Source organism: Juglans microcarpa x Juglans regia, chromosome 7D (assembly GCF_004785595.1).
Source record: "Juglans microcarpa x Juglans regia isolate MS1-56 chromosome 7D, Jm3101_v1.0, whole genome shotgun sequence".
Classification (NCBI taxonomy): Eukaryota; Viridiplantae; Streptophyta; class Magnoliopsida; order Fagales; family Juglandaceae; genus Juglans; species Juglans microcarpa x Juglans regia.
In genome coordinates this window covers 12,786,359-12,802,010 of record NC_054606.1, presented here as the reverse complement: position 1 = coordinate 12,802,010, position 15,652 = coordinate 12,786,359, and the positions used below count along the sequence as shown (strand labels likewise).

At 38.3% G+C, this 15,652-nt stretch overlaps 1 protein-coding gene across 1 annotated transcript; it reads left to right on the top strand.

Annotated features, from left to right (window-relative positions):
• The first annotated feature begins 325 nt into the window (after nucleotides 1-325).
• LOC121239946 (receptor-like serine/threonine-protein kinase NCRK) lies at nucleotides 326-11,195 on the top strand. The gene is given in 13 exon segments (XM_041137360.1): nucleotides 326-672; nucleotides 1,720-2,231; nucleotides 2,648-2,764; nucleotides 3,743-3,856; nucleotides 4,316-4,567; nucleotides 4,763-4,960; nucleotides 4,963-5,003; nucleotides 5,140-5,436; nucleotides 5,815-6,051; nucleotides 6,266-6,493; nucleotides 8,939-10,468; nucleotides 10,638-10,837; nucleotides 10,938-11,195. Coding segments are annotated over 10 exon segments (1,920 nt in total). The 5' UTR covers nucleotides 326-672; nucleotides 1,720-2,161; the 3' UTR covers nucleotides 9,305-10,468; nucleotides 10,638-10,837; nucleotides 10,938-11,195.
• The last annotated feature ends 4,457 nt before the right edge of the window (nucleotides 11,196-15,652 follow it).

The following is a 15,652-nucleotide window of genomic DNA, read 5'->3' as shown; positions in this document are numbered from 1 at the left end:
AAGCAAGGTTTGTACTAACCCATCTTGACAACAATTCTATTCATTTCATTCCTCGTCATCTTCTCATATTCTCATCATATAACATTAGATAATTAATTTATAAATAAAATATAATAAATAATTTTCAATTATTTAATACTACTTCATAAAATAATAAAATGAATAACCTTAAACTTAAGAATTAAAATAATAAAACAATAAAAAAAAATAAGAATTAAAATGATGCATAACCTTAATCTTATTTAAACTTAAAAAAGAGAAGAAGTTTTGAGGTTTCAACCGTTGGCAGTATTTTAATTTAAAAAATCTGGGAAGTTCTCATTTTGATCCAAACCCATATTCCCAAATGAACTCACCAAGCTGTGAGATATTTGGGTAAAAAAATATAAGAGAAAAATCATGGGTTTCTGATCTTTTTTTATCTCGTAATGATTTTAGCTACTGTGATTAATTGGTTGAAGTGTCTCTTTCGGATTTGCAAGAGGGTTGCTTTCCGAATGTTTGTTGATGGCCTTCCTTTTAGTGACCCCATTCCCTTTTTTGAATAAATTCAGGCATTCAATAAGTCCATATTCAGACTATTTGATGTCATACGTCGCGTCCGCAGTTTTTTTTTTTTTTTTTTTTTTAATTAAAAAAAAAACAAAAATTTCCGGCATTTAGTTCTGACAGGTATGTTCATATAATCTGGACTTGGATTTTCTGTGTATGTACGTTCTGCTTTTTTCTATTTCCCGTCTTTGTAATATCAAAGGTAAGTTAGATTCGTGTATATTTAGAATCCTTCTAAGGCCACTTGGAGCTGCTATATCGGACAAGCTCATGGGTTCTGTTGGTTTGACTCTTGTGTTTCTTGCTCTCTTAGGGGAAAATGCTCATTTCTGCTTTCATTCATTTGCTACAAGCAATATGTAGACAACAGTTTTACTCCTATTTTGTGTGCTTTGTCTCCTTCCCTTGTATTCAGTTCCGGGAGTTGTCTGTAGGGACCGTAGTTTGAGCCGTAGGGCTGGTATCCAGGATAACTGTTGTCTTCATTGCTTGATCTAACTATACTGCGTATCGGCTTTAAATGATTGGAGGACATGTTTGTTTCTCATGCATAAATGCATTTTAAACTTTTATTTGCTGTGTCATTCTCTCAGGGTGTCACTATTCCATCTTTTCTGACCTGTAATTGTGGGCATTGGCTGTATCAAAAGTCTGGGTATAGAGTATTCTATCTAGTTCAGTATAGGCTAACTTTACGTTCCTGGTACCTGGCGTGAGTACTCTAGTACTTTTAGGTTGGATTGAATTGGAAGCTTCGGATGTTTGTTGGCCAAACATGAATTTGGGTATTCCTACTAAAGTATTTTAATTAGATGCTTGCCTATTCCTCTATTCTTGACTTGAAGGTGTTTATATGCCTTTCAGAGATTCAGAGAATATTGATACCAACAACCCTGGGGTCTTAATAGTGTTTACCACTCCTCAATGCCATTTCATTTTGATAATAAATGACTGCAAAACTGATAGCTGAACCATGGTTGGTTGTTTTCAACTCCTTTTTGATGTCCACTCATCTTAATATCTGTAAGTTGATTTATTAGTATTGAGGATTTTGTTCTTGGATGGATATACACGTTTTGGATCTCATTTCATTCATAAATCCATATCTTTCTATTACTGCATGGATACCTATATTTTTGCTTGAGTGGAAATGTCGTCTATTATCAGATCTTTGCAGTTTGGATGAGGGGGCTTTACATCAATGAAATATAAAGATTAAAGAAGCTCTTTTTCCTAAACAAGGTTGATTCAGAACATTCATTTTCCCTTGTGTTGTTTATGATTTGTACAAGAGCACGACTTTTACTCTGTTTATTGGGTTTAGCCTTTTTATTATTGTTGTTGTTATTATTATCATCGTCGTCATCATCATCATTAGCAGCTTGAAATCGGCAGACTTGAGTTGTAAGTATAGACTGGGGAACACACTACATGGTTTATTTGCTTTACTTAATGGAGAAATTTCTGCTGTCGGTTTGTTTGTATGATGTTGATATAGAGATTATCCTTTTGTTCTTCTGTAAAACTATGAAGTGCAAAGTTTTGATGTTATACAAAAATATATTGGATGACTTTAATTTCTTTCCTTGTAGCATTAAGGTGGTAATATATGAAGCTCCAGACAGAAGTTGCCATTGCTTATCTTATCAGCTTTATCTGGATTCTGCAAATTCATTGCGGTTAGTAATAATAATTGTATAGTTTCTGGAATTTGTCTCTGATTATTGCCAGTGTAACAATGGAAATCAAGGCAAATCTTTCCCTAGTAAGTTTGTACAATTTAAAATAGCCCAAATCCTGCAAATCGAAATTGGTAATTAACGATACCAACTTGAGATGCCTGCCCAAAGAATACACTGTTCCCCTTTTGTTTGACAATTTAGTGGTAAAATAAGCTGCAAGACATGTTGCGTTTATTTCACTATATTAAGCGATGCCATATTAGTATACTCCTGGCGTTGCTTCTGCTTCTTCTTCTTCTTTCCTTTTTTTTTTTTTTTTTTTTTTTTTTTTTTTTTTTTTTTTTTGGGTAATATGTGATGTCCACAGATAAAAGCTATGAAGCTTGTGTCTCAAGTTGAGTTTCTGGGTGCAGATGAACTTTCTAATACTTCTAGCAGAAACAAATGGACATGTAAATGTTCTTCATACCATGGAAATCAGACTTATGCTGTTAAATCCAACTGTTCCACAGCCTGTGATTGCATTCCAGGTATGCTACTACGTCTATGGTTAAGCATCTAGAAGCTTTTATTGGTGGGCTAAACTCCTACTGCTGCTGATAAATGTTTTGCAGAACATACCCTCTCTCTCTCTCTCTCTCACAGACACACACATATTAATTCTAAGGCCTCGTTTATTTTCAGAAAACATCTCATCTCATCCTATCTCATCATTACAACTTTCCCAAATTCCCATACAAAATAAAATAAACAATTCAACTTTTTCAAATCCCAAAACAAAAATAATACTAAAAAATATATTCTAACAATATTTTATTCAACTTTTTAACTTTAATCTCATCTCATCTCATTTCTGAAAACAAACGAGCCCTTAGTTAATTCATATATAGAATTTTCCATGCATGCGGTTTTAGAAGCTTCTACTACCAGCCAATTTACCTGGAGAGAGGGATAAATGAAAAGTGCACTGTGTAATAGTACGTTCTGGCAGCTCAATGTTTGCAATTATTAAAATAATTTATAATTTTGTTTTTCACTTGAACCTCCTATCAGCTGAACTAAACGCTACACTTTCGGTACTTGACGGTAGAACGTAAAGAAGGGCATAACATGTCACTTTGTTCTACCTATTTCTTTGAATCTCAAAACAAGGGGTAAATAAAATGAATGAATTTTGTAATATCCTGCTCTTGCCCAGTGAAGTATGTTGGAGTCCATGTTGCTATAGTGGCTGTCTTGGATGCCATCTATCTAGAATCGAGTGGAGGATTCCTCTGTATGACTAATGTGTGTGTGTATGTGTTTCTATCATTTTGTCTTGAAATCATGTTTCAAGTTTAAAAAAATACAAAATTTATCACATCTATTTGAAGGATTCTTTGTCCGATGCATTTTTCTTTTTGTTGTCTTTCATTTAGTGACAAGGTTCATTTTAGACAATGTATTGGGAGGCAGCAGTGACCAGTTTGTTATGTAACACTAACTACACATATTACGCTCCGATGTAGATGCTGGAGGAAGTGGAAGCACATGGACGTGTACATGCACTGCTGATGGGTTTCCTAAGTTAGTTTCTGACAATGTTGATAGAAACTGTTTTACAGCTTGCAACTGCACGTCTGGTATGCTACTGTGTCTCTGTTTCTTTCTTTTGAAATCTTCATGGAGATTTCCCTTATGAATAACTGAATAGGGTTAATTATTGCTCACTGATGATTAATTACCTCACCATATGAATTCACTGCTGAACTCGGTGTTTTATCATGCTCCGAATCAGAAAGTGGGTTGCAATGTTGTATTTGTGGCTGACCATCTGCTTTATGGGGAATAATGATGAACTCAAGATATTCTGGTGGCTCTAAAATCTGATATATTCTTTTGGACTTTGGGTTTAGATTTTGTTTAACTGTAAAGTACTTTTTTACTTGAATTCATATTCATGAATATAATTCAGGTATTTGATGGATAATGATCCCTGAATCATCTGTTTTCTATTGAACTCATTTTATACGAAGATATTTGCTAATGTTTAGATCAAGGTGCACAAAAGCTTCTTTGACTGCCTAATTTCTTCTTGACAGGAACTCTCAGCACGGCACAAGTCTCAAAAAAGCACATTTCAAGCAAAGTTGTTGTGATTATTCTATTACTGTGTGCCATTCTCACAACTTTTGCATTTCTTGCCTCTGCCATGTGCTATGTCTATCGAAGGGACAAGTTCTCATCAGACAAGGAAAAAAATTGCGATAGTGCTACCAACTTAATAAGTCTTAGGACTTCTTCAGCACTACAGAGCAAATTTTCTATAGATATTCCCACAAATCCTTTTTCAGGCAAGTCATCTTTCACCATAGTTTCAAGGCAATTGATGTACAATATTTCCGACATTCTTGAATGTTTTCTTCAATCTCAGATTATAATGTGAACCTGACCTTTTGTTTTGGCTTTAAGCATGTTCTAATGTGCTTACTTTATCCAACTTGGCTTTGACAATAAAACCATTGTAATATTCCTTTTCTTTATCTCAGGATGCTTTCAGAAGACTTCTTTGTTACTTAGAAGCAAAACAGGGAATACACATGGAACCATCATCCAATTTTCATATTCTCAATTGGAAAGTGCAACCAGAAAGTTCTCGAACTCTAATCTTATTGGAGTTGGAGGAAGCAGCTATGTTTATCGTGGTCAGCTCAGAAATGGCAGAATTGTGGCAATTAAGCGGCTAAAAACTCAGGGGGACCAGATTCAGAATCTCTATTTTCAACGGAGGTACTACCTTGATATGCCATTAGGTTTTATTTCTTGGTTCAAAACACCTTGTATCTGGGTATTTTAAGAAAAATGGCAATAACTTGATTTTCTTCCCATGAAATTTGCGAGTATTTTACAATCTCGTTTTGCTCAGATTGAACTATTATCCAGACTTCATCATTGTCATGTGGTGCCTTTGCTTGGCTACTGCTCAGAATCCATGGGAAAAAATGCTGAGAGGCTTCTGGTATTTGAGTACATGCCTAATGGTAATTTGAGAGAGAGTTTGGATGAGGGCTCGGGTAGAGAAATGGATTGGGCTACTCGAGTTGCGATTGCAATTGGAGCTGCAAGAGGCTTGGAATATCTTCATGAAGCAGCTGCTCCTAGGATTCTGCATTGTGATGTCAAATCAACAAACATTCTCCTGGATGATAATTGGAGAGCAAAAGTAAGAGTCTCGATTCTACTCTACATAAGTTACGATTATAAAGCATCAGAAAGAGGAAAGGGACAAAAGCTCATAACCTTTATTGACACTGGAATTTGCTGAGTGAACTTGCTTCAATGGTTATTAATAGAAAAAAAAATCTCCTAATTCATAGTGAATCTGGTTTAACTTTACCAAGTAATATTTTCACCATCAGAGAAAGTGGTTGTCTCAGTCAGTCAACTATTGTCTTGGGCTTCTAAATTCTTGTGCCCTGAAGTAATATGATGGGAAATCTTTGGAAAAAATGAGCTATTATAATCATCTATTCAGCTGGTGGACATACATAATATGTGTTTATATATATATATTTTAATTTACTTTCACATGAATTTACAGATAACTGATCTTGGTATGGCTAAATTCTTAAGAGCTGACGGTCTCCCCAGCTGCTCCAATTCTCCAGCAAAAATGCAGGGGACTTTTGGCTATTTTGCACCAGAGTATGCTATTGTCGGAAAAGCCTCACCCAAGTCAGACGTTTTCAGTTTTGGGGTCGTTCTTCTTGAGCTTATTAGTGGTCGGCAACCCATCTATAAATTGAGCCGCAACAGAGAAGAAAGCCTTGTCATTTGGGTATACTAAATCCTCACTCTTAATTAAATGAAAGCATTTTCTATCTTGTCTGCTATCTTGAATCTTTTTATCCTCACTTTTAAGCTAAATTTTTCATATTTGGCATGTCTATAATCTGTTATGTCAAGCAGCCCCTTTATTGTGCTTGGTACTAAAACTTTTATCATGTACAGATTTCATGTTGAATCAGGCTGTCTAAAATTTGTCTGTGTAGGCTACCCCTCGTTTACAGGATAGCAGGCGAGTAATTACGGAGTTGGCTGATCACAGTTTAAATGGGAATTTCCCTGAAGAAGAAATGCAGATAATGGCTTACCTAGCAAAGGAGTGCCTGCTTTTGAATCCTGATGATCGACCGACCATGGGTGAGATCGTTCAAATCCTTTCAACAATTGCACCTGATAAATCCCGAAGGAGAAACCTTCCTGTATATCTTTACCAGGTATTACATATTTGTCAAGGTACTATTGAGTTGGCTATCACAGGTGTCTTGCTTTTCTGGTTGATCTTTGACTCCCTTTTACAAATTACTTCCAAGCTTTCTGCACCTGTTGAAAGGAGCCTAGCATATAAAAACACTTTTCTGTTGTGTTTGAATGATAAATTCAAAAGATTGATAGACTTCAAGATGATAGGAAGAAAATTGGCTAGAGATTCAGTATCATCAATGAAAATTTTCATTTTCTGGATGAGTAAATTTAAAATTAAGAAATCAGACGATTATAGGAGTTATAATGCTAGAATATGGCTTGGTGGTGGCAGGCAGTGGAGGGTGGTGATAGTTATAACAACAGCAGTGGCGGCAATGAAAAAAATGGTGGTGGTAGTAGGATGGTAATGTTGTGAACTTTTTAAAATGAACCTCAATAATAATAAAAAAAAACTCACCTCATATTCCTTCATCCAAACACGAATTAGTAACATTAAAGCTTCTATAAAGCAACGACACTAAGTATGCATTTTGCTGCATGATCTGGAGAACGATCAACCAAGTCTAACTAAGTTCTATTGAGAAAGCATATTTGAGCTGACCTGCTCTATGCCCTCTCCCTCAAAATATTTCGAATCCTTGAATTTGACATAGCTTTGGCTTCAAGTAGCGTTTAAAAATTAAAAAGAAAAAGAAAAATTACAATTTCCACCTTTTTAATTAAAATAGGTTTAATATTTTACACTCCAAACTATCAAAACTTAGCACCTTTGTTCAATTTTGGTCGGAAAAATGGATGACAGCTAGTTGATAGCTTGAAAGTCAAATATGTTTTTTGATACTTCGGAGTGCAAAGCATAAAATGACTGAGTTGGAAGATGCAGATGTATTTTTTCCCTCTCAAATGACTATATATGGAAAGCTTAGGTCAATTTCAATCAAACATTGAATTGCTCTAAAACAAGTGTTAGAACAAGTAAAAATTACCATTTCTATTTCAAAATAGGCTTTGTTTGTTGTCTTCCCTTCTTTTCATCCAGCCGTACAAATAAGTAAAACAAATAAATATTTTTTAAGATGAGGGCTAGACAGGGGGCCTGTAACTTTGCCCATTCATGTGAATCTGCTGGCTCACAAGAGTAGTAGGCAGATTTTCCATCCATTACCTAGGGTAATTGGATTGGCGTTTAAAAAATGTGCCTGTAGACAGCCGGGGTCTGGGTTAGATAACCACCAGCCTTGTAGTAGTATCCATCCACTTGCCTATATTTATAGTATACATTTATATAAAATAAAATTTTAATATGTTATAAGAAAGGAATATACTTTGTGCACATCTAGGGTGTGCAAAGCTGCAAGCCTTTTGAAAAAAAGTGAGATTGTAATGTCCCAATAGAAGGCCCAAGCCACATGGCCTATATTCCAAAAGGACTAATCAATGATACAATTGGAATCCTATTGAAACATTATAAAGAGCAAGAACTTTTCATTTCCGAGTAATGTGGGATCCCATACACCACCTACTTTATCCTCTTATCATATGAGATATCACAATCTTCCCCTCTTAAATTCTCGATATCCTTGTTGGGCCCATCCGTCATACGTGGCACGGCTCAAGTCTCACATTTTTGGTTAGGATTAGTCAATGATACACTTGGAGCCCATTAGAACATTATAAAAAGTAAAAACTTCTTCTTCTCAAGCAATGTGGAATTTCATACACCACTTATATTATCCTCTTAATATGTGGTATCACAGCGACTCACCTGAAAATACCAACGATTTTTTTCTTTTTTTTTTTTTTTTAATGGTGAGTCTTACTTTTTCAAAGAGCTTGCACGTCTTGAGCTTGTATCAAATTACTCGTATTTTCTATTAGGTTGCACACTTTCTTTTGCCTCTTGCTTATACGAAGAAAAGTATAACTCCAAAAAATCTCTCCTTCAACTCTTCCAATTCCCTTTCTCTCTTGGTCTCTCCCTCACTCCCTCATTCTCTTCTTCTTCTTCATCTTAGGCTGCTTTGTCTTTAGCAGATTTTGGCATTTGCTTCTTCTCGTGTTCGGGCAAAATTCTTGTTCTCTCTCTCTATAAGCTTTTTTGTTAGTTCTTCTTTGACTGTGTTTTGATTTTTGTGACTTCGTTTTAAAAGTCCCTTGGGATACTCATCCATTTGTAGGGTGGGGGCAAGCAGATCCCACCTGTGATGGGAGCTGGGGCAGGGGGCGTTACTTTCCCCCGCTTGGGGTGGGGGTAGCAGCAGGACAAAATCTGCCCATCATGGTGGGCTAGAGTCCCAATTAAAATTTAGAGACTAGAAGAATTAAGTAATTACATAATTTTATCAGTCTAGTAGGGTGAAAGTTTTTTAAACTACATCTAATCAAAGTTGAGCTTGATTGTCCTAAGCATCCCACACTCGCCCAACTGATTGTTGCAATTTTCCTGTGACATTCAGAGGTCATCCCCTCATAGGATAAGGAGTGAATCCTTCACTCAAAGACATACCAATCAAATGAAGAAGAGGCCAGTCCCATCCAGTAAACGGTGTTCACTGCAGTTGTCAGGTCCTATTGATGGTGAGGAGACAAGGCCAACCCCATCAAGTAAGGAATCAACTCCATGTTCCCCAGCGGTAGAAGTTGATAGTATTGTGTGTGTTGGAGACGATAGCAATGAAGCAGATCATACTTCGCCCGAGCATATAGAGAGCCTGATCCTCGAGACTTCGAACAGTTCAAGTTGGCATCCCTCCGATGATGAAGTGGACTTAACTGAGCCACGGTTTGAATCATTTCGGATGGCCAATATTAAGACCCCTTGATGAAAGCAACCCGATTAGTGCAGAGGTTGGCAAAAAGATGGAAAAAAACTCATGGTAACAATGTTTTTCGTGGTACAAGTTTGTTGAAGTACTTTAATGCTTGTAGATATATGTGTATATATATATTATCTGGGCTTATTGGTTTCAGATTGCTCAAAGAAGAAGCAAGCTGATTTTTTCTCTGTTCTTTATTTTCTTCTTAACTGTTTTTGTCTTTCCTTTAAAGAAAGGGCACACTACAGGGTTTCCTGTAAACGAAATATGAACCCAGAAATATAAAAAGCGGGGGATCAAAACCCAAGCAGTCCTCCAACTGTTGATTATATTTCATATATCAAAGATGGCGCATAGTAAAAACTAGAAGTGATTGGTACATAGAAATTGAGGACAAACTTTGAGTTTCTAAAATTTATCAAAAACCAAACTTTGAGGGTGCAGATTGTCCTACTCAAAATGTTAACAAAAACCAATAAATGTGTAGTTTTCTATATGAAAAATGATATACTTGGGACTCTTTTGCAATAAATCTATAGTTTTCAATATGAAAAATGCTATGCATCAGTCACTATTCACTTTCACACTCTACAGTTATAAGTTTTTCATAGGGTGTGGGGTAGTGAATAGTGATTGATGAGAATAATTTTTCTATTTTGTAACTCTATTGTAAATGGAAGATAGTTAAGTAAATTGAAGTTATTTTTAATAAAGTGGTACAAATATGTTGAATGATTATAAAATGAGTTGTAAAATAGTTATAAAAGACTTTTTGATCTATTATGCAAATATGTAAACTTGCAAAATTAGTTTATGTTTTGAAGGTAGAAGAAAGGGTTGGTCAATGGTGCAGGATAGATGGATCGGGGTGGCGGCACCCCCCATCGGAACAGAAAGAGCTGGAAAAGGGTGGGGGGTAAGTGACAAGAAAGACAGCTCGATGCCCAATTATGTGTTGGTGACCTCATTCGAGTGTGCTTGCATTAGCTGTTTCCCCCTGTCAAATTGAATTATACAGGAACTTGGAAATTGAGATCTGTTGTGCGAACTCTGTTCGGCCTATCCGAGATTCCAACTTCTGACCGCTTACCACAAGTCAGGAATTTTAAATGAGACTCAACAACAAATCAAGCGAAGTAACAAGATTCAGCCATGCAATTTTGATATCATGTCTGTGAATTCCTTATGTTCAGCTAACTAGCTTGTCATGTCTAAGCAGCTAAGATTAGTTGTCAATCTTCATCATTGGTTCATACTTAAAACGTTTGTTCATGTGGTAGTTGGGAATCCGTGTTAAAAGTTAAAAGCTGCAAGTTTGAAACTCTCGTTTGAATGGTAGGTGGAGGGTTGACTTGGGAGGAAAGTATGGTTGCCATATATTAACAAAACATTCATACATATCATCTACCTGTATTGGAAACAGAGTCGAATCTGCTGCAATTTAGTTGTATTTTCTGCAATGGATCCACCTCCACCTCCACCATCAAGCACACCACTACTTGCCCCAGCTCCACCTGCCAATGAATTCTTGGACTGCTGGTGAGATTCTTGTTTTTCCTTTGCTTCTTTCTCATCTGTATAAAAATCGATGAAGCTAGAATTCCTTTTTTCCTTATTATTTTCGGGTTTTATTCTGCAGTTTATGGTTTCTTTGTTGCTGTGGCTTATTTAGAAGCTGCTTCCCTCCACTGTTTGAGCCTGGGCCTCCGCCTCCCTGATAAAGAATTACTTCTGTATCTCACTTGTTATGAGCTACTTGGGTATGCAAAGGAAATAGAAAACAATGTAAGAGTTAGATTTACACATTTGGACGCATTCTTGATCATCATCTTCTTTTGTACTGATTAATATAGCCTTGAATTTTTGGGTGAATGATATGCTTCGGTATCTTTGTATTCATCTTGTCTGGGGAATGCATTCTAACATTTATGCTTTGTAAAAAGAGGTATTTATCTAATTATTGCCAACTTATAACGCCTATAAACAAATTAAATTATACTGTATACACAACTCAAAGCCATGGATTTTTGTGAGGAAAAGAACAGGAAAAACTTAAAAAAAAAAGAGGGAGAAAAGGCCTATGCCAGATGAAACTAGTGATAGAAAGAACAATGATAAGTGCTGTTGCTCCTTCTTGTTATGGTATCTACAGATCCAGCCAACGAAGGGCATGTCGATATGTAAACACCAATGCATACAGAATCACAATTAGTTGCAGATCATGATCATTATAGAAGTCAACTATCAAGATCTCAAGAATCACACTTATATAGCAAGCCATGTTCTTTCCTTCCGTCATTTTCCATGTATTAGATGAATGTATGGAAAATTATTAGACTATCTATATTTATTAGTGAAATTCTGTAGTACTCTTATATATGTTGAAATACAACCTATGGTATTGAGGATGTTGATCAACCCCTTTGTACTCTTCATGGTATTGGAGAATTGATAGGCCAACGCCTTTGTACTCTTCTTTGCTCTAATGGCATCTCACACAACACCTGCTACCTTCCCTACTTTAAAACAATTTTTGGTGTGAAGTTAGATGATAGTGATTATCTTCAATGGTTGTATTAGATGGTTCTTGTATTGAGAAGCCGTGAGATGTTGGGCATCTTCAATGGTTCTGAACCATGCCGTCATCCTATCACGGATGATTAAGGCGAAGAAATCCCCAATCCAGCATATGCTTCTTGGGTGAAAAAGGACCAATATACTTCTTGGGTTGATCAACATCACTTTGTCCGAGTCTGTGCTGTATATGGTTTACAATTTGCACACATCCCGTCAAATGTGATCTACCTTGTCTGGTTTGTAAGGAAAAATGGGCAACGCCAAGCGGGTTGATGGCCCATGGGCCCAACCACAAGACCTGAGCATCCCAAACGAAAATGGCCCAACAAACTAAACCAAGACCAATCCACAGGGTGGGGACGAGGAGAGTTACGCCAACAGGAATGGCTACAGACTTAGTTGATGTAGGGCAAGTTAGGATCACCCATCCCTCTCTGGCATAGTGCAGGGAGGGTTACCACATTGAATGCGGTGAAGTGTCCCCTCAAGGGAAATGCCTATGTTAGACACTCAACGCCATAGGATCCAGAAGAGGATGACACAGTGAACATAGTGGTGTCCTCGTTAGAGCATGGACAAACGTCAGATCACCTAGGGAAAGGAAAGGCGGTCACTACACTCAGAACCATATATATAGCCAGTGGAAGGAAAGACGAGAAGAAGGATCATCAATCTAGCTATCGCCTTTCCCCTTTTCTATATTCTCCGGGATGGAACTAACTTTGGCATCGGAGGCTTCCCCCTAACCACTTAGATGTGAGACTAAAGGCGTACCTAGCACGATTCAACAATAAACGCCTAATAGCCGATGATCAAGGTGAAAAGATAGTTGGTCGCGCTCCTGGGAGAGATGTGGCCCAGGAGAACGTTCATGCTCGAATTAGCAAGGAAGATACCAGAGAGTTTGAGGGAGTTCATGGATAGGGCAGATGAATTGGTCAATGTAGAGGACACGCTAAAAGCGCTCATCGATCAAAGGAGCGCCGAGTTGGAAGAAGTGGATCAGGGAGTGAATGAGGGTTGTAGCGGTAAAGGCTTGAGCATGCGAGTGAAGCCTGACAGAACATGTGGTGGACGAGGGGAGACAAAGAAGGACAAGGGCCTTGGCTTTGAAGAAATTCATAGGAACGTACTGTCAAAAGAGAACTATGAGTCCCCACCATGGCTGGATGACAATGGCAAATTGGGTGACCGAAGCGCAGACCCATGGTGCATTTATTGTGGCGAAATAGGGTGCACGATCGGATACTATCTTCGTGACCAACAGTAATTGGGCCACCATGGTGGAATGAGCGAACGGAACGCACCACAGGCAGGGACAGGTACCAAACTTGGCAACCAACTAGAGACCTATTGGAAGAGCAATCAAGGAATTGCGAAAGTGAAAGCTCGGATAGGAGGAAGTCCCAGAGGAAGGCTCCCTCACTTCGAAACAGGCCCGGTGAGTTTGATCCCCCACTTGGGGAGATTGCAACCATACCTGGGGGTGTTTATCAGAGACGAAGCGATAGGGTCGGCCAGAAAGGCTCACGCTAAGAGGCGCGTGATGCGAAGAAGTGTTCGAGATCAACCGACTGATAACTCGACCAAAGGTCGATGTGGAATCCTTATAACCTTCATTGAGGAAGACCACGTAGGGGTGTCCTATCCCCACGAAAATGCCTTAGTAGTCACCCTACTAGTCACAAACTTTACCACCCATCGAATCCTGGTTGACAATGGAAGCTTGACCGAAATACTAGTTTGGGACACACTCCAAAAAATGAGCTTGGGCAACACTAACTGTGCTCGCCCCCATCACCTCTTAAGGGATTCTCGAGGGAATTGGTGCAACCAGAAGGAACCATCGTGTTGCCAGTCACTGCGGGCTCGACCCCCTACTCGGTAACAATTATGACGGATTTTCTAGTAGTTAAAGCTTGCACCTATTACAATGCTATCTTGGGCAGGCCAACACTAATAAGGTGAAGGCGATCACAGCCACGTACCACCTGAAAATGAAGTTGCTAGCGTACAGTGGTGTGGGAGAAGTGCGAGGAGAACAAGCCCTAGCACGAGAGTGCTATGTGCAAGAACTCAAGAACGGAGGCTTGAATGTCTGTGCTAAAGAAGCGGAGCAAGGAGAGTCCAGTCAACTGATGGAAGCACTAGGTAGCGATGGCCTATGAAGACACATAGGCGAGGCCTTTCCCTAACCTCTGGAGCTTATTGAGCGGGGTGTGGAGACACGCGACGTATATAGCCTGCAACAAGTGGAGCCCTTCGAGCCCCTCGAACTAGTAATACTTTAACTATATAGGCCCAATGCAATGGTCAGAATTGGCACCGAGCTGGAGCTGGGCCTCTGAGAGCAACTAACATTGCTCTTGCTCAAGCACAATAATGTGTTCACATGGAGCCATGAGGATATGCTCAGAATTGACTCAGAGATTATAGAGCATCGCCTTAGTGTCCACCCTGAGTCCAAGAAGATATGGCAAAGGAATAGGGGCTTCAACAAGGAAAAGTATGCCGCCATAGCCAAAAAGGTGGACCGCCTCCTAGAGGTAGGCTTTGTACGCGAGGTCCACTACCCTGACTGGGTCTTGAACGTGGTGCTCATGAAGAAGGCAAATGGAAAATTGAAAATGTGTGTAGATTTCACTGACCTAAAAAAAAAATGTGTCCAAACAACAATTTTTCCCTACCATGGATCGACTAGATAGTTGACTCAACTGCCAGCCACTGCATGCTCAGTTTCATGGATGCCTACTAAGGATACAACCAAACTCGAATAAGTCTGAAGGACCAGGAGAAGATTTCCTTCGTAACTGACCGAGGCCTATATTGCTTTTAGATGATGTCGTTCGAGCTAAAGAATGAAGGAGCAATGTACAAAAGGTGTTAGTAAACCGGATGTTCAAGGAGCAAATCAGACTAAACATGGAACAGAAAATGCGATGAAGCACTTGGGAAACTAAAAGCATACTTGACCAACCCTCGCCCTTAAACCAAACTAAGTCTGGAGAGGCCTTATACCTATAACTTTCAGTCACTAAATGCCACCTCCAGAGCACTTGTCCGAGAGGAAAACGGTAAAAAAAAGCAAGTATATTACATGAGAGATGCCTTGAGAGGGGCCGAGCGCACTGCCCACTTATCAAACTACTTGCAATGGCACTCATGGTGGCAGCTTGCCTATTGGGGCCCTACTTCCAATTGCACTCAATAAAAGTCCTGACCGAGGCCTCCTAAGGAAAGCCTTGCACAAGCCCGACACTTCTAGTTGCTTGGTCAATTGGTCGATTGAGCTCACTGAGTTCGACATTGACTACATTCCCATAAGTGCGACAAGGGACAAGTCAAAGTAGACTTTGTGACATAATTTATCAACTTTCATGAAAGGGTATAGGAGACCCCAAAGGGCACCCCTGGCAGGTACACGTGAATGGTGGGGGAGTATGAGCCTATATCAATGTTTTAAATTTTGTTCCGGTGATCATTCTAGTTTAAGTATTGGAACGAATTATTTCGGTACTAGTTTATTTCGGTGTACTGTTTCGGGATTAATTATATATTGTATATAAATATTATATGTAATTATAAACTAACAACTAATAGAATAAATACATATATATGCAAGTGTGTATCATGTATATGTGTATATATATATAGAAGAATTGAAGATTTATAAAATGAATATACATTGAAAAAATCACAAACTTGAGTTAAGACACAAAAACAAAGATAAAAAAAGAATAGAGAAATTATTAAAAATAATGATATTTAAAAAAAAAA